The sequence below is a fragment of the Etheostoma cragini genome, chromosome 21 (genome assembly GCF_013103735.1).
Source record: "Etheostoma cragini isolate CJK2018 chromosome 21, CSU_Ecrag_1.0, whole genome shotgun sequence".
Classification (NCBI taxonomy): domain Eukaryota; kingdom Metazoa; phylum Chordata; class Actinopteri; order Perciformes; family Percidae; genus Etheostoma; species Etheostoma cragini.
In genome coordinates this window covers 7,022,186-7,048,982 of record NC_048427.1, presented here as the reverse complement: position 1 = coordinate 7,048,982, position 26,797 = coordinate 7,022,186, and the positions used below count along the sequence as shown (strand labels likewise).

At 39.4% G+C, this 26,797-nt stretch overlaps 1 protein-coding gene across 1 annotated transcript in view; it reads right to left on the bottom strand.

Moving 5' to 3' along the window:
- The window catches only part of LOC117936800 (testican-2-like), a 37,050-nt gene extending 12,254 nt beyond the window's left edge, over positions 1–24,796 (bottom strand). Inside the window, exons 1-3 of the mRNA XM_034860176.1 lie at positions 24,518–24,796; positions 8,384–8,392; positions 6,460–6,505 (exon numbers count right to left, since the gene is read on the bottom strand). Coding sequence (XP_034716067.1) covers positions 6,460–6,505; positions 8,384–8,392; positions 24,518–24,694 — 232 coding nt within the window. The 5' untranslated portion in view covers positions 24,695–24,796. The remainder of the gene's footprint in view (positions 1–6,459; positions 6,506–8,383; positions 8,393–24,517) is intronic.
- Positions 24,797–26,797: the final 2,001 nt, after the last annotated feature.

Below are 26,797 nucleotides of genomic sequence, written 5' to 3'. Positions count from 1 at the left end.
TCTCTCTCTCTCTCTCTCTCTCTCTCTCTCTCACACACACACACACACACACACACACACACACACACACACACACACTACATCTTTGTCTTACACGTTTCCTTTCTTTATATCCTCTTCCCTCCCTCACCAGCACCTCCATCCTCCATCATGTCTATCTTTGGAGAGTTGAACTCTTCAATGCCACCCTCTTTTCCACTGATAGACTGAGATGGAAATAGAACCATGCCCTTCACCTTCCTCAGTCTGTGGTCAATGCCAACTGAAACTGGATGTCACACCGTCCCGGCCCATTTGCTGCCTTGCCGGAGAGGCCTCGGAAAACTCACAGGCACAGATACATTTAAGAGTGAGTGGTGAGTGGTGAGTGGCGAGCGGCAGTCGGCGAGAGATATTTAAGCTGTGAAATCCTGAGTCAGCTTTAAGCAGCTGCTTTGTAGTCAACATGGTCAACAGACAAGGTGGCTGCCAGCCAGATTTACTGCAAATCCAGAGACTAGGTGATACTTTGATGGTACATCAGGGAGGTATGGGGGACGACAACGCTTAAGGAATCCAAAAATATGAGGCTTTGTGCCTTTTCAATATGGAAGTTACGTGTTTGGTCCTGTTGATTTGTCTGTTAGGACAGCAGGGTATCTCATAGCCTCATTCAGACAAGATTCTGAGTGAACTAGCCCCCATTTGTTTTCTTCACAAACCTTACGGGGAAAAATTTTTTCAATGGAAAAACAGTGCACCTTTGCAAAATAAAATATTCTAAACTAAATATTCATAACATTGCACACAAATGTATTTCACCATTCCACATTTTAAAGTATTCACAGTTTGGTGGAATAAGTCTACTTTAACCCACTTGATATGCGTCAAAACGACAGCTTTGCCCTCTTTAAACCAATTTTACTTTCTTTGCGACAGGACTTTTGGTTTTTATAATGAACAGCTTGCAATCACAGGGAAGTCTGACCACAAGTCTAATTGGTGGGGGTCAATTTATTAAAGTTATCAGAGCTCTAAAACTCCAGACAGATGATGTCTGTGGGATCAAGAACTTGTCTTTGAAGATGCAACCAGCAGCTAAATAACCGGATAGTGCCCCGCTACATCACTGGTATGGAAAAAAGCATGTTGTCACCACAAGTTCTCAAGGCCAAGCAGGATTAGCCTGGGTGCAGTTACTCTTAAACAGTGCAGGATGTTTTAATATTTCAATATTCTTTTGTTAAAGTTCTGAACTTGCATTAATACAAATGTGGTATATTTATCACATGCATATGCATTTTGATGCATATCTGGATATAGATGCAAATTTGTAAACAGTTTGTAATTATGAATAATAACAAATAAAGAGGGCTGTTCAGCTTTAGCAAAGGTATGTCTTTTCACTTTTTTTCAATTGTCACTGCACTTAGATTTTGTTATGTGTTAGTTTTTATAAAAGCCTGAAACATTAAAAATGACAAGCCAGTGCAGTAATAACTTAGCACAAAAGAATCCCACAGTTCATCTTCACATAAATATTAAGAAACCCTGTGGTGATCTTCATAAAACAATTGCTATGGAGCAGGACTTCAGCTGTGTTCGAATAGAAATAAGCTAGAAGCTCCTAAACAAGCTTGACTCACGTCAGTGGCAATAACTAGCAAATAGTCAATAAGAAAACAAATCAGTATGGCACAGGGATTGTTTTTTGCCGTCTATTAGAATTAAATTAAAAATCTGTTCATCTGTAATAAAAATTGCAAGACGTAGGCTCAGCAGAGAAGCTCAAAGACAAAGGCAGCTGAATGAAACTTCAAAGCTATTCAATATAAAATGTTTTGGGACCACTGACTGTTCAAACAGGTTTTCTGCTCTGTCACAATTTAACCCTAGTAACAATATATAGACTATACCTCCGCTATTTCTCTTTGGATTTTGGAAATAAAACTTCCCCAAAATTCACATTAAACTGTCACCATAAATCTCATTTTGACTATTTATTTAGAATAAAGACAGCAAAGACAGTTCTCTGTAGTAACTCATCACTCAGGTTTTTCCTCAGGCTTTCTTCTGGTTTATCTTACAGAGACTGTCACAATGTATTTTGTTGGTGGTTTCTATCAGAGTACAAAGTTTAACATTTCATTTTGATAACAGTTCCTGTCATGAACCATCACATTTTATGGGTGCAGGGAAAACAACTTAATGATTTGTTTAGAGGTGTAATATAGCTTTAACTATTAACACTTTCTTCTGTGCCACTTTATTATTATAGATCGTGCAGTGAGTCATGCTCTCTACAGTCTGAATATGTGAGGAAGCACTCGGGGTATGTGTGTATCCACACATACCATTATCACTGCTCTGCAATCTACTTTATGCTTAAGTTTATTAGTAGAAAATGTGGATCGTAATCTGGATAAAATACACTTATTCAGTGACAAAACATTATACACACATCTAATATCTTTTGAGGAATAGCATGGCTCTGCTTGATTTTTGGAGAATATCCTTTCTAGGAATATTATTATTTTTTGATTATTTCATAGTTAATTAAATTGCTGCAAGTCCACCTGTAGATTAAATGTCATCAAGTTTTGCAGGATCCTAGATACTGTATGTGCACATGTAATCTACGTGTGGTTTTAATTGCACTAAATCCAAGAGTTTTTGTGATTTCTGTCCAAATGGCCACACTTACAGGAATTTGATGACCAACAACAGAAAAACTGGAATAGAAAAGGCAAATGAACTATTTTTTAGGCTAATATTGAGTGAAGAGTAGATGAAATTTGTGAAGGGGTGGTGATAAGGGTTTTGCAAAAACTTACAATAACTGAACAGAACTGTAAACTGCCGTTTTCTTTTGAGGTGTGCAAATGCTCCACCAAAACAAGTTCCTTCCCGTGAATATTTGCAGAACCACCAAAGCACAGAAACAGATGGTGTTTAGATGGTGATGTCTCTCATTGCTCCCATGTGGTGTCCGAAGTTTAGCGCCACCCAAGATGAATGTGATTGGTTTAAAGAATTGCAAACCACCCAGAGAGTTTCTTTCACTCTACAGCGCTGTGGAGATAGGTATGGCAATGCAAGACTAGGTCTCCACCACCTCTTGAGGAAAATATATGATTCTTTAAGATGCTAAATGCTCCGCTATGTTCACCAGCAAGAAGCTAACTGACTATCGGCTGTTTGGTTCTGTGCAGTACATGAGTATTTTTGTGGAAGTGGATTTTTAGAGATTTCTTTTTTAGCGAGAATGAATCAAAACGGTCAAGTTGTGGGCCAGAGAATCAAAAAAAAGAGTAGAAAAATGATAAAACGCTCATCCCTGTTGGTCACTACAAGCGACCCCTTTCAGAATTACATTACAGTCATTTGGTCCCTTGTAAATATAAAAATATTGATTATAGAAACTTTGAATTAAACGGTGGTGTTTTATACAGATAATTTTAGATAATCCAGGAATTGAAAGAAATCTGCTTCTACGCCTCTTAGTTCAGGGGGTTTTAGTCAAAATATAGATAACTTTATAAACAGCCATATGTTATGGCTATTGAATGTTCATCCGCAATCTAAAATCTCACTTTAAAATATACTTTAATTTAATTAATTTAATGTATGTTGCCACAGAAACAGATGGTGTTTAGATGGTGATGTCTCTCATTGCTCCCATGTTCAGTGTTTTAAGATATCAAGTCTGCCTCCAAGCAACAGCTGAAGACCAAACATGTTCCTCACACAGTAATCTCCGACTCCTACATACTGAAAATGAAATTCAAACACAATTTAGTTTGCATTTAAGATCAAGTGTGTTTTCCAACTTGCATGCTCTGCAAGTGGGTTTTTTATATTGTGCTACTATGACATTTCAGTGCAGGGCCTGAATTTTAAGGCCATTGTGGGTCTTAAATCCGCCTGTAATCATGTCAACAAAGGGGATGGGACTGCACCAAGCATGTGTGCAGCATGTGTACTATTATTATTATTAATAGGGCAGCATTAAAAAACTGACATAACAAGACTGATTTTTTCATCTGTGATCAGCTTTTCCCCTCAGCTGTCTGAGTTCTTCTCTATGCATGACAGCTTGCAGTTGAACAGAATCCTGCATCAAAGGCCTTCATCAAATTTTACATTTAAATTGTCAGAGTGTGCATTTAATAAAGTAATTTAGTGGAACTGGAATACAAAAAAAAAAAGAAAATCTGCAGAAGACCTGCCAAGAAAAAGTAGCACCCGTCTAAAACTGAAAAGATTAAGCTCTGATGAATACTAAAAGCATAAGAAAGTAAATTAGTTTCAACTGGATTTGGAATTACTGTCATCTTTGAAGACTGTTTTGTGCCTTGATTTAATTGGTGGTCGCTGTGTTAAAGCCGCCTGCAGCTTTTATTTAACTCCAATAAAGCTGTGAAAGGATTTCATTTTAACAAGAGAGGTTACAATACCTCCAATTCTTATAACACATTGTCTAAATCATTTTGTTGTTAAAGTTGTTGAATGGAAGCATAATGAAAGTCCCAGTCAACATGTTTCCCCAGATATAAGAGAAGTTTGATTGGAAGCATAATGAAAGTCACAGTCAACATGTTTCCCCAGATATAAGAGAAGTTTGATTGGAAGCATAATGAAAGTCACAGTCAACATGTTTCCCCAGGTATAAGAGAAGTTTGATTGGAAGCATAATGAAAGTCACAGTCAACATGTTTAACGAGGTATAAGAGAAGTTTGATTTATCGGCTAAAATAAAAGATGTCAATGACTAACATGCCAGCTCTTTTGCAAAATCAGAGCAGTAGGCACCTTATTGTTTTGAAATGGCCCTAAAACACTGTGCAGAGCCGAGCTGACATCTCAAACAGCTCACTGGAGGGGTCTGAGGTGTCCTATTAGGTCTTTTGTTCTACCCAGAGCTTGCATGTACACACTCTCGCGTTTTTTGCTGTCTTGTTAAATTTACAACGAAGAGGACCTTGATCAATTAACTCTGCAGAATTAGTCCCAGTGGGAGTTAAGACGGGGATGAAATCAATAGTATTCAAATGAGCATCGCCCACACTACAGCAAGCGAGGCGTTTTTCTGAGACTACATTAGTTATTCCCCGTTGCATGAACAGATGACCGGGAGAACGTCTTTTGCTGATTCCTCTCACATCTTTCTCCATTGAGGCAAGTCTTCAATGTCTTTCAAGTGAGGCAGTGTGGGTGGGGCGCTACACCCGACCTCTCACACTAAACTCGCAACAGGAAAACACTGCTAACCCTAATGACATGCTTGATTAGCTACAACATGAATAAATAGTATCTTTTTAACCTGAACTGTGAAATGATTCCTACTTCATTATCACCACTGAACAGTTAGCATTTGACTAGCTTAATCTGTAGTTCAGATAAAGTGTGACTGTTGTTGCTGAAACAACAATCACAATTTTTTTTTTTTTTTACAATATTGAACTGTTTTTTGGGGTACTAATTAGGGAAATACCTCTTGTTTTTATATAGGGACTATGAGTTAATTTTTTTATTTATAGGCTACTTGTGTTCATGATTATCAAATATCACTGACTATTACTCTTTAAGTCATATTGTAGTATTAATTAGGCCTTAATTATACTGGACAGCTGGATTTGTGAAAATGGAGAGAGTGGGAATGACATGCAGCAAATGGCCGCAGGTCGGAATCAAACCTATGACCGCTTCATCAGGGACTGAGCCTTTGCTCATGGGGCACACGCTCAACCACGTGAGCTATCCAGGGGCCCTGATACTATGATTTTTTTTGCCTCAATTTAATAGATTACAAAACGTCAGCATTCTATCAGTCTTTTTTTTAATTATAATTTTTAATTTCTGTTAAACTCGGACTGAAATAACCATATTCACCATTTTCACATGGTCGTCATCCCTCCTCCACAGCTGACTTTCTAACGGTAAGATATTTATTTCCAACTTGAAACCCCTATGGAGGTTAATGGAGTCTGGAGGGAGTTTGGAGTTGAGCCCTCAGCAACAAAGGCAATTATAGCAGGCTTTTCAAACTAATGGATCCCTCTGAAGGCTCAGACTCTCCTTTCCTGAATCAAAACTGTGTTCTCACCCTTCACAAGCTCTGACACTCCAGACCAGCGCTCACCACACACTGGATGACCTCAGACAACTGCTGCAATTAAGAAAAGGCAGCACTTCGAAAATGTGCGCCACACTATTTCATTATATGGAGCAGTTGTATGAAGGCGGACAGCACTTAGCATTGATTATGCTGGTAGAATCTGAAATATTTTTTTTCTTTGCAGATGAACTGGCTGTGAGTCAAGCCATTTAAATATTAAAAGTCTTGCAAACTGTGTCTGCATTTAGAACAGTAGCATACACTGAGGCTGTAAGTGGAAAACACGAAAATTGAAATGAAACCACACAGCGATCCTGATGTGTCCATAAAAATCTTTTCTAATCAGATAAAATCAGACTTACTTTCATCAGAGCCCATGTTCTCCTCCATGTTTTTGATGTAGTCATCCTGGAAAGAAAATATATTTGCATTAATGGATTAAATAATTCATGTTAAGCAACACAATGGAGGAAAGATGCTCTTGAACCCATGCTTAATGAGAATTCAGAAGGGCATAAATAATGGAGGAAGATAACACAGAAGTTGCTACACACCATGAATGACACCGTGAATTTCAATGTGAGATTGATTTTAGCAATTCAAATATATTCAGCTCTTATGTTGAATAGATGGGTTTTAAAAAGTGAATTATCATATTGAGAAAACTTTAGGATTTATCTTTGTTTTTATTTTTAAGTGAAAATAAATACTTAAACTTCTAACAGAAGTGTAACCAAGTGCTTACACAGCCACAAAATAATGATTCAATGCAAAAAAAAGAGCTTATATTTACCACTCGCACATGCCATTCGTGGCTATCGTTATAAAATGTTGTGCTTTTGCTGACAACATTCATTTATACTTTCCAAATTTTTCTTAAATTCCATTAAGTTGTGGAGTGTCTGTCAAGATAATAACGTACATGTCCAGTCAAATTCTCTTTGATCAACTTAACCTTTTTTTTTTAAATATATGTTGTTGTTCTACTTTTTCCCGTTATGCTGCTGTGTCCTTTATCTGCTCAGTTTATTGTGCTGCTGACACCTAATTTTCCCTCTTGGGGATAAATAAAGGCTTCTCTTATCTTTGTTTCAGATTTATGTTTTGAACAAGAGACTAAAAAGTAGTTGTCTTGGTCTGTCCAGTTTTAACCTTTAAATGCACCGCTAGGTGTGATGCACAGTTACATTTCAGCAGAATGGTTTTCATGTGAGTCAGTGAGCAGCCTCCCGGCTGAGGAGATCAGGCTAGCTGACCTATGTCTTCTTTATTAAAAATTAATAATCGATTTTCTTCAGACGATATTTGGAGCGGATACTGCTTTTGCTCCCACAATTTACATCATGAAAATGTAAACCCTGCCACACTTGATATTTTTTTTTCAAATCTGCTCTGCCATTCGGTCTATAACTTGAAATGACTCTAAAAAAGACATTTCCATAGCTTTTTTTATTTATCCATTTAAGCATTACATTTATTTGATTTTTGCCAGTATATTATTATTATAATATACTGTTGCTGTCAAAAGTTTGGAGATTTTTAGATTAACTCAAGAAGGGAATAGTTCAACCTTTTGGGAAATACGCTTTCTTTGTCTAGAGTTAAATGAGACGATTGATACCACTCTAATGTCTAGAGAAAGTGAGTAAGCAATTTTCCCAAAATGTCAAACAGTTTCTTTAAGTGTTGCACTGGAACAATAATACAAACTCAGCCTCCCCCTGCTGTATCCATCCTGACCCATTTCTCTCTGTGTCAGGACAGAGAGGATCAACTATAAAGCAGTTACTACTCGGCACAAGGCCCAGAGAGGACCCTGAGGATCAGGTCTGTTCAGTTTAGCTCGGTCTTATTCTGCTTGGGGGACACCGAGCCTGAGCTCTCAAGTCAAGCCGAACAAGTATAGCTGAAGGCAATGGGCCAATACTGTTCACAGGGTGAGGAGTAAAGGGGTTAGTTTTTGTGTTTTTTATTACCATGAATTGATCGCTGTGAGTGTAAAAAGTCCGATGAACCATATTTTGGTTTTTATGTACTTATTTTCTAGAAAGCAGTTGTTTGAATTTGATGTTATTTATGTTTTAAGTCTTACTGTTTCTAATGTCCTTTGTCTTTATATTGCAATGCTTTTCACCTTTGAGTTGTAGTCAAATACACACTCTAGACAATCACAAATTATATGTATTTTAATGCTTTAGACAAAATAAGCTCTTCCTCAAAAGTCAGGTAACACCTTACAGTTAAGTCAAAAAGAGAAGTCAAGAAATTTACAAAAGAGACACTAACCTCAACTTCCTGTGGCAATGACAACAAGCAGTGGGGGAGAAAGAAAGAGAGAGCCATTGTTAGAGATAAAAACAAAACACTTCACAGTTTTAATTTTGCTTGTGTTCAGCATGCAAACAGTGGATTGGTTTATTACAGCTATGGCAGCAGTTAAACTGTCAGCCCCCTAATGCACGCTGATTGCAAATACATGCCTTAGTCTCGCTCCTCTCGGGGGACAGCATAAGACATTCACAGAGGATTAGGATCGCCTATTAACAAGGATGATCCACTGGGACTTCTACGATCTGGCAGTAGTACCAAACGCTAAGGGCTCATTATGTGGCTGAGTTTACAAGCAACTGCCAATGCCAGCCTCCTGCCAGCTCAGAAAGTTGTGGATAAGCCTTGACATACAGCATCGCCCTTGAAAAAATACAGGCAAATTGTTGTCAATCTTCAAAGTCAACAGGCAGATGTGATTTAGATGTTCTTTATGGTTGCAGCAGACACAGAGTGCATTTACTAAGCGTACCATTGACAACACAGGCAGATATAGCTCCTGTAAAGTATAACCTTGAGTTAACAGGGGAGTGACTGCTTTCCTTTCATTCCATTACACCGTCTTGGCTTCGGTCCAAGGGCATTACACATCAATACCCACCGCAGCCTCCCCGTGCGTTTCATCATTCAATGCTTTGGTGTTTGAGAGAAATATAGCACTGCATGGTTTATTTCAGCAACTCAACCCAGTAAATGAACCTAATACTTATACACACACACACACACACACACACACACAAACACACAGCCATAGCTGTCTACTAATAAATCACTATGATCAATTTACAGGCCGCACAAGGACAAGCCAAAAAAACAGCGAATGGCTTTAAAAGGCTAAAGCAAGAATTCATAACCGAGCCACAGCAGGACCCAAGATTTCACCTCGGAGAATGTTTCTTAGAGGTAAATATTTTGCTCTGTAACAATGAAAATGTCCAGATGCCACATATATGAGAGGAAATATCACTGTTAGTCTTCAAAATCTGCTGGATTTCTGTGACAGGAGAAGAAGAAATAGAAACTTGTAATTTGTCAAATGAAATGTAAACATCTCCCCTGCAGCATCAAATGACTTCTTCTTTTTACATGAAATTTTAAAGGTTAAAGCTGCATCTGTGAACTTTCATGTTTAAAATAATTGAAAAAAAATGCTAAGAATAGTTTTTTTCAAATACCGGAGTAAAAACGTAGAGTATCAAAAAAAAAAATCATACAAAACGACTGCCTTCCCAATCCAAGATACTTCTGTAGCATGTCACGTGTCAGATGCAACGATTATTTTTGTAATTATTCGCGGTACTTCTGCAATTACCCAGCTCTCAGTGCTGCAAGGGGCCGGTGGGAGTCCTACTGAATGTCCTAAAGGCTGAAGTGCTTATCTTCTCCCAGCAGCAGTGTGACAGCAAGGACACCAGGCTGAGGCTGCATTTAGTCCTTCACCAAGGTTGAGAGCTAATGCTGTCTCACTGAATCCCAGCTCGGCTGCTGCCAAAGCCCAGAAAAGAGGGAGGAACGAGGGGAAAGATCAGGGAGCAAGGGGGATGATATTCATGGTGGAGGTCCCCTGAGTTATGTGATTCATATCACACACACCACCTCTTCTGCCATTTGTCAACAAGGCTCAAATGGCAGCCAGTGTAAAACAGAGCAGGGAGGCTAATGGAGCTTGACTATCCAGATGCTGCGACTGCTCCTCCTGGACCGCTTGCTGACAGCATTTGGCTGCAAGCCTGACTGCGCTCTTCCGAGTTAACGTCTACCTCACCTCGACCAAGCCCCGTCTGCTGGTGACACAAATACCCCCAAAAAACCCTGAACCACCCAACCCCAACGTCACCCACTGCAACACACAAGCACATGCACACATCCTTAACACTGACACCAAGATGTTCACATCCCAGCTCTGCATGACAGCCACAGGGGAAAGTTGACTCTTAAACCATTTAACTTCATGTCTGTGTCGCGTTGTGCAAGAAAATTGCTCTGCTGTTGGAGTATGTGAGCTGAAGAGTGATGCTCCATTTAAATACTCAGTGTTGTTGTGATAATAGCAAAAACACTAGATTGGATAGCAGAAAAACATTTAAAACACTAAAATAAAAAAATGGGATGTTAAGGTGGCCTAGTCAGTGACAAAACCCTGCATTACACAAGATTGCAAAGTTAAGACTTCTACGATCTGTGTATGGCCAAGGTTAGGAAAAGATTCCGGTTATGGATGATAAATCAAAATTAAGGTATGGTCAGGGTTAGGCAACTAAAACACTTGGTCAAGGTGAAAAACTCAAGCATTAATTAAAGGTGTGATGGGTGCAAACTCTGGTTTCCTGCATGTTACACATTCATCCAACAGCCTAACCTTATCTACTGCACCTCACTCCTTGCATAGGCACTGGACGTTGCACTCGACGTAAGTCGGAATGCGAGGAATCATCTAATACAGACACAATTCCTTCAGATACTGAGCTGGGTGTAAGATGTTTATCACATCAGCTGCAACTGAAAGTGTGCATCCTGTTTAAAGAGACGTTATGCAAATCCTGATTATGGTATTAATTATTCATGACAGAAAAATTACACAGACTATAGCATTAGTTAATATCTATGGCCAACCAAATCTAGTCTCCTCCGCAGCAAGCTTTTTGCATTCAAGTGTTAAGTCGAAGCCAAAGACTGACATTTCCTCTCTGAATAGATGGTATTATGACTGTCCACACAACCAACAAACAATTCATTGGAAAATGAAGGTGTTTGGAGCTCAAATGTGAGTGTAATATCTTGGTGCTCCAAGCTAACAAGCTCTGAGCTATTTAAGTCACACTCCGCTTACAGGAGTCATGTATCTTAAAACATGTGATATTTAGTTCCAGCAAATAGGTGATTATGGCTTAAACATCTTAGTAGAATAAAGAAAAAAACTAGTATCAGCAGATACTGTTGTGTAACTGGTACCTGAAAAAGTGGTGTTGATCTGTAATGTTTACACGTGTTTATCCACTGCTGAAGTGTTAGAGGTCAACAACGCCATCCATGCTTGATGCAGAATGCAAACTAAGTAGTAATCTAAGAATGGAGGGAGTATACATCTCCAAAGAAAACAAAAATTTAACAAGCAAAGATATCAAGAGAAGTTGCCGAAGCACAAACTCCCTTCAGCTTGTCGGAGAAATGCTCACAGAGAAGAAGAAATGTCACAGCGAGAATCTGCATCTCCTCGCCCTGCTGCAATCATCCATCACGTGCGTGCAAGCCAGCTCACTCCGTCACTGCAGCTCATCTGTCCCTGTAATGTGACAGGACCTGTACAGTCTGGGTTTCTAGAGGACACTTCAGACATTTCAGGAAACATGTTTTAGATGGGTTTGTACAGTAAATATGAAGCCACAGGCAGCAGCTGGTTAGCTTATCTTAGCACAAAGACTCAAAACAGTTAGACTAGCTTAATCCAAATGCCAATTGCAGTTTTTACACTTTGGTTTTTGTACGGGATAAACAAACAAGATATAATATGTTCATTAGTGATCTTTAGAGGCGCTGGTAGGTGGATTGTGTGACCTTTGCTGGCTTTAGCTTCATGTATTGTCTTGAAACCATGGCTGTCATCAGCCAATCAGCATGTAGAACTTTATTCATTTTGACCCTGATTTGGATCTAGCGACAGATTGCTAAGTGTTGGTACCATCTTAAAAAACCCAGATTGCAGGCAGCCAGATGACTCAGTTTGTAGAGCGGCCGTCCACATATAGAGGTTTACTCCTCGATGCAGCTGGGATGGGTTTGACTTTGACCTGCGGTCCTTTGCTGCATGTCCTTCCCCCTCTCTCTCCCCTTTCATATCTTCAGCTGTCCTGTCAAAAATAAAGGGTTAAAATATCTCTGAAAAAATAAAATAAACCCAGATTGCTGAACTCTACTCTCACATTAAATTTTTTTTTGTTCATACACTTTTGTTGACGCATTTATCAATGTTTTTAAATTTTTCTTACTTTATTGTCCCTTTTTTGAACACTTTTTTTTTCAATATTTGTCATTTGTTTGAAATTTTCAACACTACGTAACACTAACTTATTAACTTTACTTTTACAGTTATTTTTGAAATTTATGGTCAAGAAACCTCAATTATAGGTAATTATACCTACTGTTTGAGTTGGAAAAGTAGAAGCTAGAAATTATTTAGACTTAAATTAAAGGAATGGATGCTGATAGATAATCACTGACTGGAATATGTCAACTTTTTCCAACACTATTTCCAAACCACTTCAGTGTTTTTTCAATGCTATAAAATTGAATTAGACACCCCAAAATTAATAAAAATAGAGATGTGTACTTGCCAAAGAGCGTTTTGTGGAATCAATCATGTTATTTTAGGTAATTAAAAAGAACATTAATATAGGAAAAGGGGTCAATTTGACCTGAGGACAACATGAGGGTTAAAGATGAAACCAGTCTTTCAGAACAATAACATGCATGCTTCATCCTCTGCAATATTCTCTTGATATTCCAAGGGCAATATTTGCAGTGAAGACATCACTAAAGCAGCAGGATATGAGTTAGAGGTTAAATGATGATCCGAACATTTTGCATTTCCTCCAGTTGTCATTTATCTAGCTTCATGAAGTCATTTACTCTGGCAACGACTGGATAAACACAGGCTGATGGATGGACTGAGGATCCAGGTCATGTCTGTAATGAATGGAGACCTGCGAGAGGCTTTCCTCAGCTGATTGCTCTGCTCTGGGCCCAGGCTGTGTCATCCTATCAGACCACTGAGGTGTGTCTGCCTCTCTGACTGGCAGGACATTGTCAGCTCATCATTCCCCCAGCCGGTCATTTGCCCAGTAATGTGCTTTGCCTGATTAATGTTGCTGAATTAGCTACATCTCTCTGCCTACAATAAATCGCCACTAAAGGGCACACAGGCAGAGGCCGTCGTGAATCTACATTCCACCCTCTGTGTCTCTGTAGTTACCAGGGAGCAGCAGGAGGGCATCTCGCCTTTGCCATGTCATTATGGCGCCCCAATTCAGCATGCTGGGGCCTGAGTGGCAGAGTCTCGCTCTGTTTGTACCCTGCCGTCTTTGAAATCGCCAGAGAAATGGGAAAGACACTAATGGTGCAGACCCACCACAGATTGAACCACTTAGAAATACATTAGAGTGTTCCAAAATGACGCTGTGTGTCTTTCTGCCTTAGCCCACTGGCTTGAGATTGGCAAAAAATTGAGTTTTCATTTGAACACGAGCCATACATCAAATATATACTTTCACATCGATTCCACATACCGACACATGTGGTTCCTGCCCATGTGTAACTTCTTGGTTTATTCTTATTGAACTGTGAGAGGTCTGAGATATCTACACCATATTTGCTCTGACAGTATCAGTTTCTGTATCACAGACTGTTTAACGTGATTACATCCTGTGTATATGAGAGAAGCATGAGAGTTTTCGTCTTACTTTAATGAAAATAAGAAACCCAGGGAAAAAATTGGGGTGTCTCGATTGCAACAAAATGCTGGAGCATTATGGGATTAAGTCGCAGCCCAGCAGCAAAGAGCTGGATCAAACTGATCATCCGAGCAGGAGTGCTCCGGGGCCTGCCTGGCGAAGGACACATGTTGTTTCACAAGGTAAGACGCCTGCCTGCAATGCAGTACAGTACGGAGAATATTCTGCAGCCATCTCTGCACACTGAAGGGCACGTCTCTCTGCCCGAGCCACAAAGTAGCCTACTGTCAAGCGTGCATCCATCTGAAACATTTGAACTGCGCTTAAATGTGTAATTAATTAGGCTGACTACTAGGCTGACTATTGAGTTTGGCTCTCGCTAAAAAAATGCAGATGATTTAACCAACTTGCAATGGCGCTATTTATCAAGTCACAGGCTGTTTAGGTGTGTTCAGCATAAGAGTATCTTTTCAGCCCGAAACAAGATTCTGAAAACACTCCGAACTTCTCTAAACTGCTGCCTTTGGCTAATAAGACCACATTAATAAGACCACATTTCAAAAAGTTGCATCACAAAAATGAACCTTTTTCATTCTCCGGAGGCCGTTAGCTGCGGTCTCCCAATCACTGATGAAGCGACACATCAAACAGCGGCCGGCCAGGCTAGCTTTTCTGTTGCAGACTCCACAGTTGTATCAAGGCATTGCATGCTCTGATAGTTGCAGTAATTGAAGAGGAGGAGGATGGCGTGGATGCAGAAAAATGGATTCTGTTGAACCCCACTGCTGAGCCAAGCAGAACCCTGGAACAGCTGAGTCTTTGCAGCATCTTCGTGCTCCCTACATCCCCCCCCACCCCCCCATTTGCAAAACAAAGAAGAAGAAAGAGAGAAGCCAAGCCTTCAGGTTGAACTCCACACAGATGCCCCAGGGAGCTTGGAGCTTATACAGGGCCGTCTTTGCTTCTGCATACGATGAGATGAAAAACCCATTTTAAGAAAAGCTGAAGCATGTGGCTCCACAGAAACAAAAGTACAATAACACAAATAAATAGCGCTGTGTTATTTACACTTTGTTGTAGCTAGACTCATCAGTATTGATCTGCAAAAACAAAAAGTTATCAGCATACATTAATAAATTAATAACCTTAGATCTTTTTTGGTGTTGGCATTCTTATTTAATGCCGGAAACTTAAATCAATATTGAATGTAGCGGAGGCTTTGAAAACAAATTCCACTCTAACAGACTCTAAAAAGCTGACTTTGTTTCCCTGTAGAGGAAAAACAAGCCCTGCAGGTTGTACTACTTAAAATACAAGTTAACTTCATGAGTTGGTTATCACAAAGTTGTGATTGATTTGGAAAATTTCAGTTCATAAACAGACATTTTAGGAACAGATTCTAGTCTACTTCTTTTTATAAATCCTATATTTAATCATCAATAAACTATATAAAAACAGCAAGGAAGAACAAGCCAACCATAAAGTATCAGGACAGTGTTTTCAGACTTTTTTATCATTGTATGGTCAATGTTTATACCTGTTTTTTGTATGTCATCTATTGGCTACTGTAAGATATTTATAATTTAGATATCTAATTTTGTATCTTGACTTGCAATTATCCTTTTCATCATTATTTTTATCAGTAGCCGAGGCACATTATTCTTTCATCTGGACAAATACATAATGTTCAATGTTTTCAATGTGTTGTTGTCACTGTTAGCTTATTTGAAAATATACCACTTAAAGGTTATTTCTGAAACCAACGTCCACAGCTGTGTTTATCACATCCACGCTTGAGGACATCTTTTCTCTTGCTATTTTTTTTGGATGTAGCAATGGGGCTAGCTAGTTATGCAGCAAGATAGCAGCCGCATTCTTAATCCTGTCTACAAAGCTCTGATTGGTCAGTTGTTAGCGTCAGTGGGTTTACTTTAAACCACTGAACAAATCAAAGATGTGGACGGCGATTCAAAGGTCTGGAAGAAAACCCAACACACACTGTTCTTCTCCTGTAAAATCCTCACCGGGGCACAACATGTGGATTAATCTGCCATTGAAAATAATTCCCAAGAAATGCTGTGTTCACTCCTGTCCATTTGCTATAAACTATTACAGAGCCTTCTTTATAAAATAAGACTATAAAATGTGTAACTTGTTTTTAAAGATGCATATCTTTAGTAGAAACTAATACGTTTGGGGCTGAGTGTCCCTAAAGTAGGAAGGTTGGCATTAAGACCTGTGTAAAGATTTTTGTTGTACTGAGCAGCTTTGTATCCAATTGAGCATGCTCTAGTGCACTGTCAGCATGCGTGTTCAGCAAATCTCCCAAAATTCTGATTATGATATAGATTTTTCACCATCTATCTGTGCTTGCAATAATTATTGTGTTTGCTGTTTGAATTAATTAGACTCCAATGAGAAGTCCACTAGAGCTGCAGAGCTCTTTTACAACTATCACAGACATGAGTTTAGAGACCAGCAGCATGGTTTAGAGAAGATAATGATGATAACCATCCCAATTGAAATGCTGCAGGGCTCTGCATGAGACAGCTCACAGGGGTAGCTAAGTTAAATATGCTAGCTGACTGATTACGTTTAATTCCCTCTCTCTGCCATGGCAATGAGTACAAATTGGGTTGTTGTGACTGCTGATTATGCTTATCTCCCGCAGTGGCAGCGGGATATTACAGTGCAACAGGGAACCTCATTGAGATGTCACGTTATGGCTTTAGGATGGACTACATCACACATAAATGAGATTCTGTAGAGTTCTTTCAACTGAGAAAAAAACGATTAATGTTTTAGCTCTCCGCCCTATCCTTGCTATACGATTTGCTTGATTAAGGTCATTTCAATATGACTTTGTAGTGTGTATCCATTACCCTGCCAACTCAACAAATCAACAGTCTCTGTCTCTCTCCCACGCTCTATGTAAACAAATATATCCACCACATGCCACACATACTAAATACAGCTTGAACACAGACCGGATCACAGACCCTTCCAAGCCTGTCCTTGACACCTCCCTCTTGCTGTCAGTTAATACAGCAAGGAGGCTCAGCGCTCGCTGCTTCTTCACACGCAGCTCTAGGACAGTAAAGCAGAAGACAAATAAGCGCCCGTCTTGTCCAACATTAAAATCAAACATCATAAGACAGTAAGAGGCTGATTCTGCCCCGGCAAGAGCATGTCCTCAAAGTGTTCGTAGCTGCCTGGCCTATAAGTGTGTTCCATTTCTACTATAATTTTCGAAGGTCAAAGTCGGAAACATGCCCTCTGACCTCAGATTTTTGAGCTCGGAACTCAGGCAACCACCAAGTATCCCGAGCCACAATCCAACATGGCTGCTCTGTGAATCAATAGTTGTGAAAGCTGTAGAAACATACAGTTATAGGCACTTCTGGCATATTTGTGTCTCACTTAATCAGTCGTACACGCTGTCCATAGAACTGCGGACATGTTGTTACTCTGCTCTATGCACAAAAACAGCGTAATGTGTTAAAAACACATAAACCGACATTGCTAACTATGGTTAACATGGCTATGAAAAAAATGAAAATCTGACTGGTAAATGGAACGCGTTTAACTGGGGTGTGAGGTCATTCATAGCTTGGTCTTTTGAGCTCCAAGGTAAATGGAACGCACTATAATTGTACAGTACTTGCCCTGCTGTTTTAACAGTGAGTGATTTGTAGCCTAAAGCAAAAAAATCTATCAATGCCAGGTTGAACCTGAGCACCTTGCATTATTACACCTATTGTTACTGAACATAAGCGATATGGCTGTGTTTGCTCAGACAATGTCTTTAGTGCAGCTCGGTCCCAGCCAACTTAGAACGGTGCCACCAAACACACATCTATCAAAAACATGAAAACGCCTCAGGCAGTCCTGAATATATTCAGGGCAGCACTTTTATGCAGCCTAAATATATTTCCACCTGGCTAATGTATGCACAGTTTTGTTTGCAGGGTTTGTTTTCGTTAATAATTTCCACTCGAGTAACAGAGAGGGATTTCAGCTGGTGAAGCTTGTTTACCCAGCGAAGGATAAACGGAGGTTTTTGACTGGTGTCTGTCAGCGATAATAAATGTAATCGCAGATAAACAGATAGGGATGTCATTGTCAAGGGGAAGATGAATTTCCAGGTGACATTAAATACAGGTTGGTTTCTTATTATCTTTACCTTGTTTTTTGCTGTTGGATTGTACTGTATTGTTTGTAAACTTTTACAAAAGGTTTAAATCATTGAAATAATTTTCAATGATCATTTGGAAATTATTTTCTTTCTTCCCAATGTTTATTTTCTGTTGGACTGTACTGTATTTACGCAAATGCTTATCTTGTGAAGTACTTTGTGACTTTGTCTGTAAAAGGTGCTATTTCAAATAAACCTATTATTATTATTATTATTATTATTATTTATCATTTTATTTAAAAAACCTGTGAAATACATTTCTCAGAAGAGCCTCAGCCAGTTTTAGTGAATCTAAAGAAGGGCCAATCATCTCATAAAGACCTAAAATGATCTGAATAGCATAAGTCTATACAGAGCCTCTTCAGACTGGAGCCTGTTACCAGATCACATCCCACATTAAATGTAAAAAGTAATGTCTTTCAGTATGAACATTCATCTTTGTTATTATCTTTTTGGGCCTTTTCCTTTCATTTTTTCTGTGTATTATAGATTTTTTTTAGTTTTTTAGCCAGGCAGGCAGCAGTATGCTTCAAGGGTCGGGCGATTTGGTCCAGACTGAAATATCTCAACATTTAAAATATCTCAATTTGATGGATTGCTGTGAAATTTGGTAAAGGCATTCATTTTGTCCAATGAGTGAAGTCATCCAACTTTGGGGATTTCCTGACTTTTCCTCCAGCGCCAACATGTTTAGTAGTAATTAGCAAGTCTTAATGTTAAGATTTTTTGTTTCTTGTGTATTTGTGTATTCATGATACACCCCAAAAAGCCTAGCTTTTTCTAAAAGACACAAAAAGGCGATCCAGTAAACTATAAAAAAAACCAAACACTGTATCAGATCTTTACAACACTTTATAACACTTTATAATCATTGATTTAAGTCTGTGTTTGCTAAAAAGCTGGATCATTGATTGAGTATTGGGTGTGCCATTATTACAGCCATGAATGAAGACAGACACAGAAGCAGAGTGGCAGCATATATCACACTGCCTGCAGCAAGGCATAGAGGAGCTTCACCAGTACAGAGAGAACTCTCAGACAGATGCCACTATAAATAATGCATGAACAATAGAGCCAGAAGAAGAACCTTGGAACAGCTAATTATTCAGCCCGACATTTTAGGAACTCACAGAGAAGTTAACGGCTAGAAAAATGATGGAATTCAGGCCGTCAATGCCGGTGGTGTAGTAGCTGCAGCTATGCTCTATTATAAACACATTAATCTATGTGTGCTGTCCTGTCACAGCAAGTAGCGTCCTTGTGCTCAGCCATAAAAAAAGAAAAGGGATTTTGTGTGTTTGGACAAGCTGTGTGCTGTGTAACATTCCTATGAAAAAGCTTTCCTGAGCTTCTCTCAGTGGTTCTTTCGCGTTTTTGCAAAGCATGAACTGTTTTCCGACTAGCAGAGCTATTCCACAGGAGCAACGACACACAACAGCCTCTCCACTCAATTAGGAACCTCCCACGCTTGTGTTGGGAAGCCAACAGGATCTTTTCTTCCGTTTCTACTGTGAATCGTATCTGTGCAGTCCAAAGACTTGCAGCAACCCCCCCTCCCATGACATTCACCTCCAGTAAAAGACATGCATGGTAATGAAATGAGGACAAGAAAGCGTCTCTTTCCACCATTTCGATCTCATTAGTGTGCAACAAGCAGATTTCCACAGATTCCACAGTTAATTCGATGGGCTGATCTTCAGACAAAATACAGATAACTATTAGCCCATTTAACTGTTATGGTTTCGTCTTAATTTTTCAACCCCTGCATTACTGTTCACTTTTAATTGAAAAAAGCCTCATTATCATATTTTCTACAATTGCATACTGTCCTCTTGCTCTAATTAGCTATTTTCTGTTTCAAACCCGTAATTACATGGGCTGTAAGCCTATGTGGGAGGTTAATAAATGGCTGAGGTTCATGACAGGAACAGAAAAACCCACAGCTGGCAGCGTGTCTTTAACGGAGCTAAGTAACGGAGCTCAGTGTCACTTAGGATGCAACTGAATCATGTTCCGCAGAAAAACAGAGTGTACCCAAGCATGGTCTTTCATTTGTCTAAGAGCTCCCACAGAAGAGCTGTGTTGATGTAGGATCAGTGACCAAGCCAAAGCCATCATCGCCATCATCTCGGTCACAGCAGCACGGATAAATAATGACTCTGATCCATAGTTGGGTGAAGCATCAGGTTGCCTTTTAGAGCTCAATTTGTTCTTCCAACCTGCTTGTCGTCCTGTATGTGTTGCCATATAAAGTGCTTACATGTCATTGGCTAAAGTATGTTTAAATCAACAGAAAATTAAATAATAATAATAGATAATTAAATTTTAAATTTTAGCTTAGGATTTGCTGCTCTTTGTTTTTTATTTTTGGACAAAACATGCAATCTTAAGGTGTCATCTCAGTGTCTAGGATCTGTTGATCACTATTATTTGACATCATATAATTGAAACAAGACTAAAACAGTGCTATTAGCTAAACGCCAGCTTGCTAACATGTTTACAATGGAAAATGGCTTGCCAACTCAAATATCAAAAATATCTATCAATATCAAATCAATTATCTATCATCAGGTTAAAAAAAAAAAGAAATGGTCAAATACTTTGGCTTATGACCAAATACCTAACCTAAAACTAAGGGCTTTCCCATAAACTGACTTTGTGTCAAGTGCTACTAGTTCATCTTGGCACGCTAACACGCTAAACTAAGATGGTTAACATAGTAAACATTATACCTGAAAGCAATGCTCTCTATGTAAAGCTTCACAGAGCTGAAGCATGGTTGTAGACTTGTTTTATTATTTTTCAACATTTTATTGTTAAAATCACAACATACAGTAAGTTGAAACTAATTCTCAGTTGCAACCAACAAGCTTATAGGCCTACGTGTAGAGTGAATACAACATTGCAGTTATTTTGTCTTTCTTTATATTCCTTCAAAATATTGAGGTAGATTTAGGCATGCTGAGAGACCGGAGTAAAATGTAAGTGTAACTGCAATCAAATTTTGTATTAATCAAATTAATTTACACGCACCAACAAGGTTAACAATGACTCATGTATTTCTACTCAATCTGTGATAATCTTAACAATTGAAATGGCTGAGGAGCCATTTACCTGAGAAGGACGTAGCAATTTTCCTCATTAAAAATGTAGCAGGCAGTAGAGCAGGTGCAACCCTTAAACAGCTCTCTGTGGATGGCTTAAAGGCTGCACAGCTCCTTAATGAGTTCCCTCTTTGCATTGCTCAGAGAGATGGCCGTGAATGAACAGCAAGTTATTGTTCACGAGTTCCCACTGAACAGATCCACACAACGCATCAGAATGCAAAGGGGAACTTGTGTTGGGGAGGGGAAGAAATACATTAAGAAGTCAAAGAAGCGTTTTAAGGGATGACCTTATTCAGGAAAGTGCAACCAGCTAATTGCAGCCAAGCTGAATTTGTGGACATTTGTAACCTGTTGGCCTGCTTTGTGTGGGGGAATTCTGTGCAAACTTGAATGCAGGGGAATCAACATAGAGAGATTCAACGTCCTAACATTCGCAGTGCGCCATGATTACAGCTTTAACAATGATGCCAGTCATAATGGTGCTCGTATAACACCCTGTAACATGTTGTTGATTACCCCGACACCACCTGCCTCTGCAGATTTTGGTCTTATTGTTCTTCCTTTCAAAGTTTCTCATTATGTCTCAATGCTAGATAATCTTGTGTACACTGGTCCACTTAAAACACCAGATCACTCAAACTGCCATTCCTAAATATATAGCCCCCATAGTGATTTTTTAAGATGCAGTTTGAAAATTTCACACCACCTGTTTGCCTGGACAGCTAGTAAACAAATACACCCCCCCCCCTTTGCATTTCTGATGGTGTATTTCACTGTCTGATACTGCACAGAACAGTCCTTTGTAAGCAGAACAAAGCCAACTCGGCTGTCTGTCTCCTCATCAGGTTCAACATTAACATTGCCTTGATTTTTTGATGAGCTTCACATGGAGAGACCGGAAAGGACAAACTTTCTGATGCTAGCAAAATCTACACCAACCGCTAACAAGCATGTTGTGCATCTTGTCCCAGAGCAAAACGCTCAAGTAACACACTGTATCTAAAAAAAGGGATATACAAGAACACCAGTGTGTGGACTAAATATCGGACGCACATATGATACAAAAACACACACACACAACATAAAAGGTATCCATCCCCCAACTGTGACTTTTTAGGGTTTCTTCTAATGTTTAACAAATGTGGATAACAGCACATTAATTCAATTTGAATGAAACAGAATTGTTTTCACTTTGACATTTAAGAGACTTTCTCTAATGATCAGTTGCAGAGAAGACTAATTAATCCACTGAGATCCAAAGTTGTAAACCAATAAAAAGTCAGTGGGGTGAATACCTTTCACGGACACAAGCGAGGAAATACTTAATATGAATTGATTAGTCAATTTAATAATGAGTTTGACAATCAAGGAATCAAATATTTCAATTTATATTTAACTATTTGGCAGAATGTTTCAAGGAAAAAAATCAAGCAATTTGAAGATTTCACTGCTATGTAAAATGTGGTCGACGTTTTGTAGACAAAACTATTAATCTAGTACTCGATTATAGTTAAAGCCAGTAGACACAGTACACATAGTAAATACAGTATGTTTATCCTATAATCCTCCCATATATTTTTTGAGCCCAGTTTTGGGTCCTCCAATCACCACCTCCATCCACCCCCGTCATTGTTAACAACATGAATGTCACCAAGCTGCAATATGCAGTGCATTTTTTTAGGTGTTGTGAATATCACGAGGTGGGGATTTTCTCCAACATTTTACATGTATCAAATTCAGAAACTAAATTAAATTGATCTAATACCCAACTTCTAGAAATTTCAAACAAATCTTCTCAGGATAGTGCGGGTACATGCCCCCAACATGCCACAAAAAAGCCCCACATAACCCCCCCCCCCCCCTCGTCAGTCCAGCACCAATCCAAGTAGAAGGTGAGGCAAACCACTCCAAAAACCAGCCAAGATCATATTCAAATTTGCACGACAACACAAATTTGCAATTCAATAAAAAATGCTCCAACAAGCCGGGGGGGGGGGGGTCCAGCTTAGTTGGGCAGATTCCTGCATGCCACAGAGCGTGGTTAAAGGTAATGCAGCTGTCTGGCCCACATTGATAAGACTCTGAGGTGATATTCCTCAGCAGTGACATCAAACAGTATGTCTGGTTGTCAAGGTAGAGGCTTGGATCTAAGCCGTTGCTAATTGACTCCTGATTCACGCCATGTGTTCTGTCTTTGGGTACCAGGGAGGTAACCATTGTGGGCAATGGTGCAATGTATTCTTTATCATTTTCTCAGGTAATTAATATTGATTAAGCAAAAAAACAAACACTCCCGTTTGGTTATTTTATCTACTAATGGTTTATCAACTGAATTTCCTTAAGTTTATTGTGTTACAATATAAATTAGGCCTGTATTCCTATTGTGAAGAGATAGACGATTTAATCAATAGGATCACCCAGTCGTAGAATGGGCTAGTGGGCTGACTGGTTGGTTGAACTTCATAAAATGTTATCATTTTTTGTTAAACTTTATAGACAATTATTACTTAATATTGCGATAAGCCTTGCGTTCAGGATTGTTTTCATTTGTTTATATTCTCGGTTTATCTGTTAATCTAGGAAATGAGAAAAAATGCTCAAAATGTTTGAGTTTAATTAAGGTCAGTAGGAGATTCATAAAATGATTAAGGACAAATCCATGAGTTAATTTACTTCAAGTGAATAGTTATGGCTGAAGAGAATAAACAAATAAACATTGCACATGAGAATAAGAAATGTTTGCTCCCTTATACTTGATATTTGTGATTTAGGTAATTTCCGAGCAATGTCTTGTGTGTGGTGTGAAAGCTCTGGAAGCCTCCTCACAGTGAGCCCTACATAATGTATATGTGCAATATGGCAGATCAATGGGTATTGATCAGTGAATACAGACACAGTTTGGAATATCACATTTACCCAGAGGGAGTTTGGAATGACTTGGGCCAATGATAGATGTGTGATTGATTTCCTTTAAGTTTGTATTTTATTCAATCTCACATAAAAAGCACCACGGATGAAAGTGTCAATTCAACCATACATATGAACCAGGCATTCAAAGGCTGTTAAGGAATAGCATATAGAGAGAATAGACACCCTGCTGAAAAGAAAAGCGTGGTGCACGCGTTTCTTATCACCTACGATAGATTATATGAACATACCCTTGTAATCTTTTTCTGTAGGCTACCACAAACTGCTCATATCGCGTCTATGCACTTCGGAGCGACGGTCAACTGTGCACAAAATCACCTGAGAAAACAACCCGTGTTACCTTCGCAGAAAGCATCTAAAGCACCACCAGATGAGATGCGACAGCACGCTTAAGTACACTAAATACACCACTCACGTCTCTGAAGCGATTCCAGTGTTTGATCTTACGCCCGTACTGGGAGATGGTTGACAGCCATTGCTCATCTTCCATGAAATTCCCGGCTTTTCCTGCCTCTTTCCCACTTTTCACGTCCACCTGAAGCGAGAAGCCCACCAGCATGCACAGGCAAGCGGCGGTTCTTAAAACGACCATGTTGCTCAGGCAGTTTGGTCTGGGATGTATCTCCTGAAGCTGCTGCTGCTGCCCTCTTGCCAGGGATCCACATACAAGACTGCTACTGCTGCTGCTTCAACCGAATGGAAACGAGAGAGCGAGAGGAGAGGAGAGGAGAGGAGAGGAGAGGAGAGGAGAGGAGAGGAGAGGAGAGGAGAGGAGAGGAGAGGAGAGCGAGAGGGAGAGGAGAGGGAGAAACAGTTAAGGGAGAGATTAGAGCCTTCACTCACATAATTTATTTCTGCTTACTTGGTTTCATTACTTTTCTAAATAAACAGATGTTTATTGTTGTACTAATAATCAATCAGACTTTTCTTTATTGGATTAAAATATAATTTGGAAAGTAACAATATTCAAGATAAGGCTCACTGTGAGTTGAGCTCAGTAACAGAACCAAACAGTGGAATGAATCAATTATACAATAAAGTTGAAAGAAATGTGGGAAAAATGCTGCCGTTGAGCTAATACTGTAAGGCAGCAGTGGAGTCCAAACTGGATGGATCTGGCATCATAAGGGGCAAGATTCCAGATCGGCCCATTTGAGCTTTCATTTTCTCAAAGGCAGAGCAAGATACCCAGGGCTCGGTTTACAACTACCACCATTTCTAGCCACTGGGGGACCACAGGCAGGCTGGGGGAATACATGTTAATGTTAGAAAAAATCATAAAGTAAAATTTTCATGCCATGGGACCTTTTAAACTGGATTTTGACACAAAGTTACTTCAGGATCCAACCAACCATAAGTGTGCTTATCAGAAAGCTCTTATGCACGTCTTGTAAGATGACACATTTTCCTTTAAACACAAATAACATAAGTCTATTTGATATTAAAAAAACTGAGTCCTTGACTAAAACTTTAGGCAATCTTTCATGGGATTGTCTGCACAACACTTTGATGTAATTCATGGATATGTGACTGAAGAGGTTAGATATATTTTAGCCGCTGCTGTAATTTTTTCTTCAAGAAAAGTTTTGCTGTACGTGCACATCATTTTAAGTCTAGCCACGTTATTCCTGCTTCTCCCTAAACTTCCCATGCCCTCGCTCCCTCCGCTCTCTATTTCATCCCCATGAAGATAAATGTAATCCAGCGCTCTGCTCAAATTCTTTGGAGTTTAAGGTTGCTAATATAGGCTGAGGCAGAGCAGCCAAAGGCAGGATTGTGTTCCTGTTATACTGATTAGCTGGCCGAACTGACTAACACTGGCATCAAAACAGACTCGGTGGCAGATGCAGGTTTTCCTGAGTGTGCAGAGCTCCAGAATTGGGATGCAAGGGCAGCAGGAGAAACGTCCCGCAGTGCCAGCCAGCTGCGCACATCAACAGTACGAGGTGCCGGACATGATGTATTAATCAAGAGGTCGCCATCAGTCATGTCATGATCAGGATGAATGTGCTGCAGATTAATGGTCACACAGCTGAGCTGAGAAGCATTAAAAGACTGGGTTCTGCTTTGCACCATTAGCTCTAAAAGATCGTTTGAGAGCTGGGAAAGTCTGTCTCTGGACACTGGTCTCCGGAGGAAAGCCCTACATGTGCAACACCACCAACAGCAAATGGAAAACAGGTTGATGAAAGCTGTGAGTCTTTCATCTCTTAATATCCTACATTTTAAGGGATGAGAAGTCTCAAGGGATCTTTTTTTTAACTGCAGACAGCTCTTATGAGCTTGCTTCTTCCGCTTCATCATTATCTGAAGTAGCGGAACAGTGAACATGCAGGAGCCCCAAGGGAAGAGCGATCATAGCCAACCACTTCTGTACATTAGGGTACAAGCCAAATTGTTATGTTTGTGCTTCCCTGATCAGATTGAATTCTCAGTGTCAGAGATCAATCTGGTCCCTCCCTCTGTTTAATGCAACAATAATATATATATAGAAATATAAATTACTGGCCATGGATAATATCGCCAGTAATTTATATTTATATAAATTACTGGCTATGTTATCCGTTTGCACAATCTGCATTTTATCTTCAATTTATATTTCATGTTTTTCATAGTTAGCATTATTCTGGCACTTTTTAAAGCTTTAATTATTCTTTAACCACATTTGCAATGCCTCCATTAGCTGATACTCTAT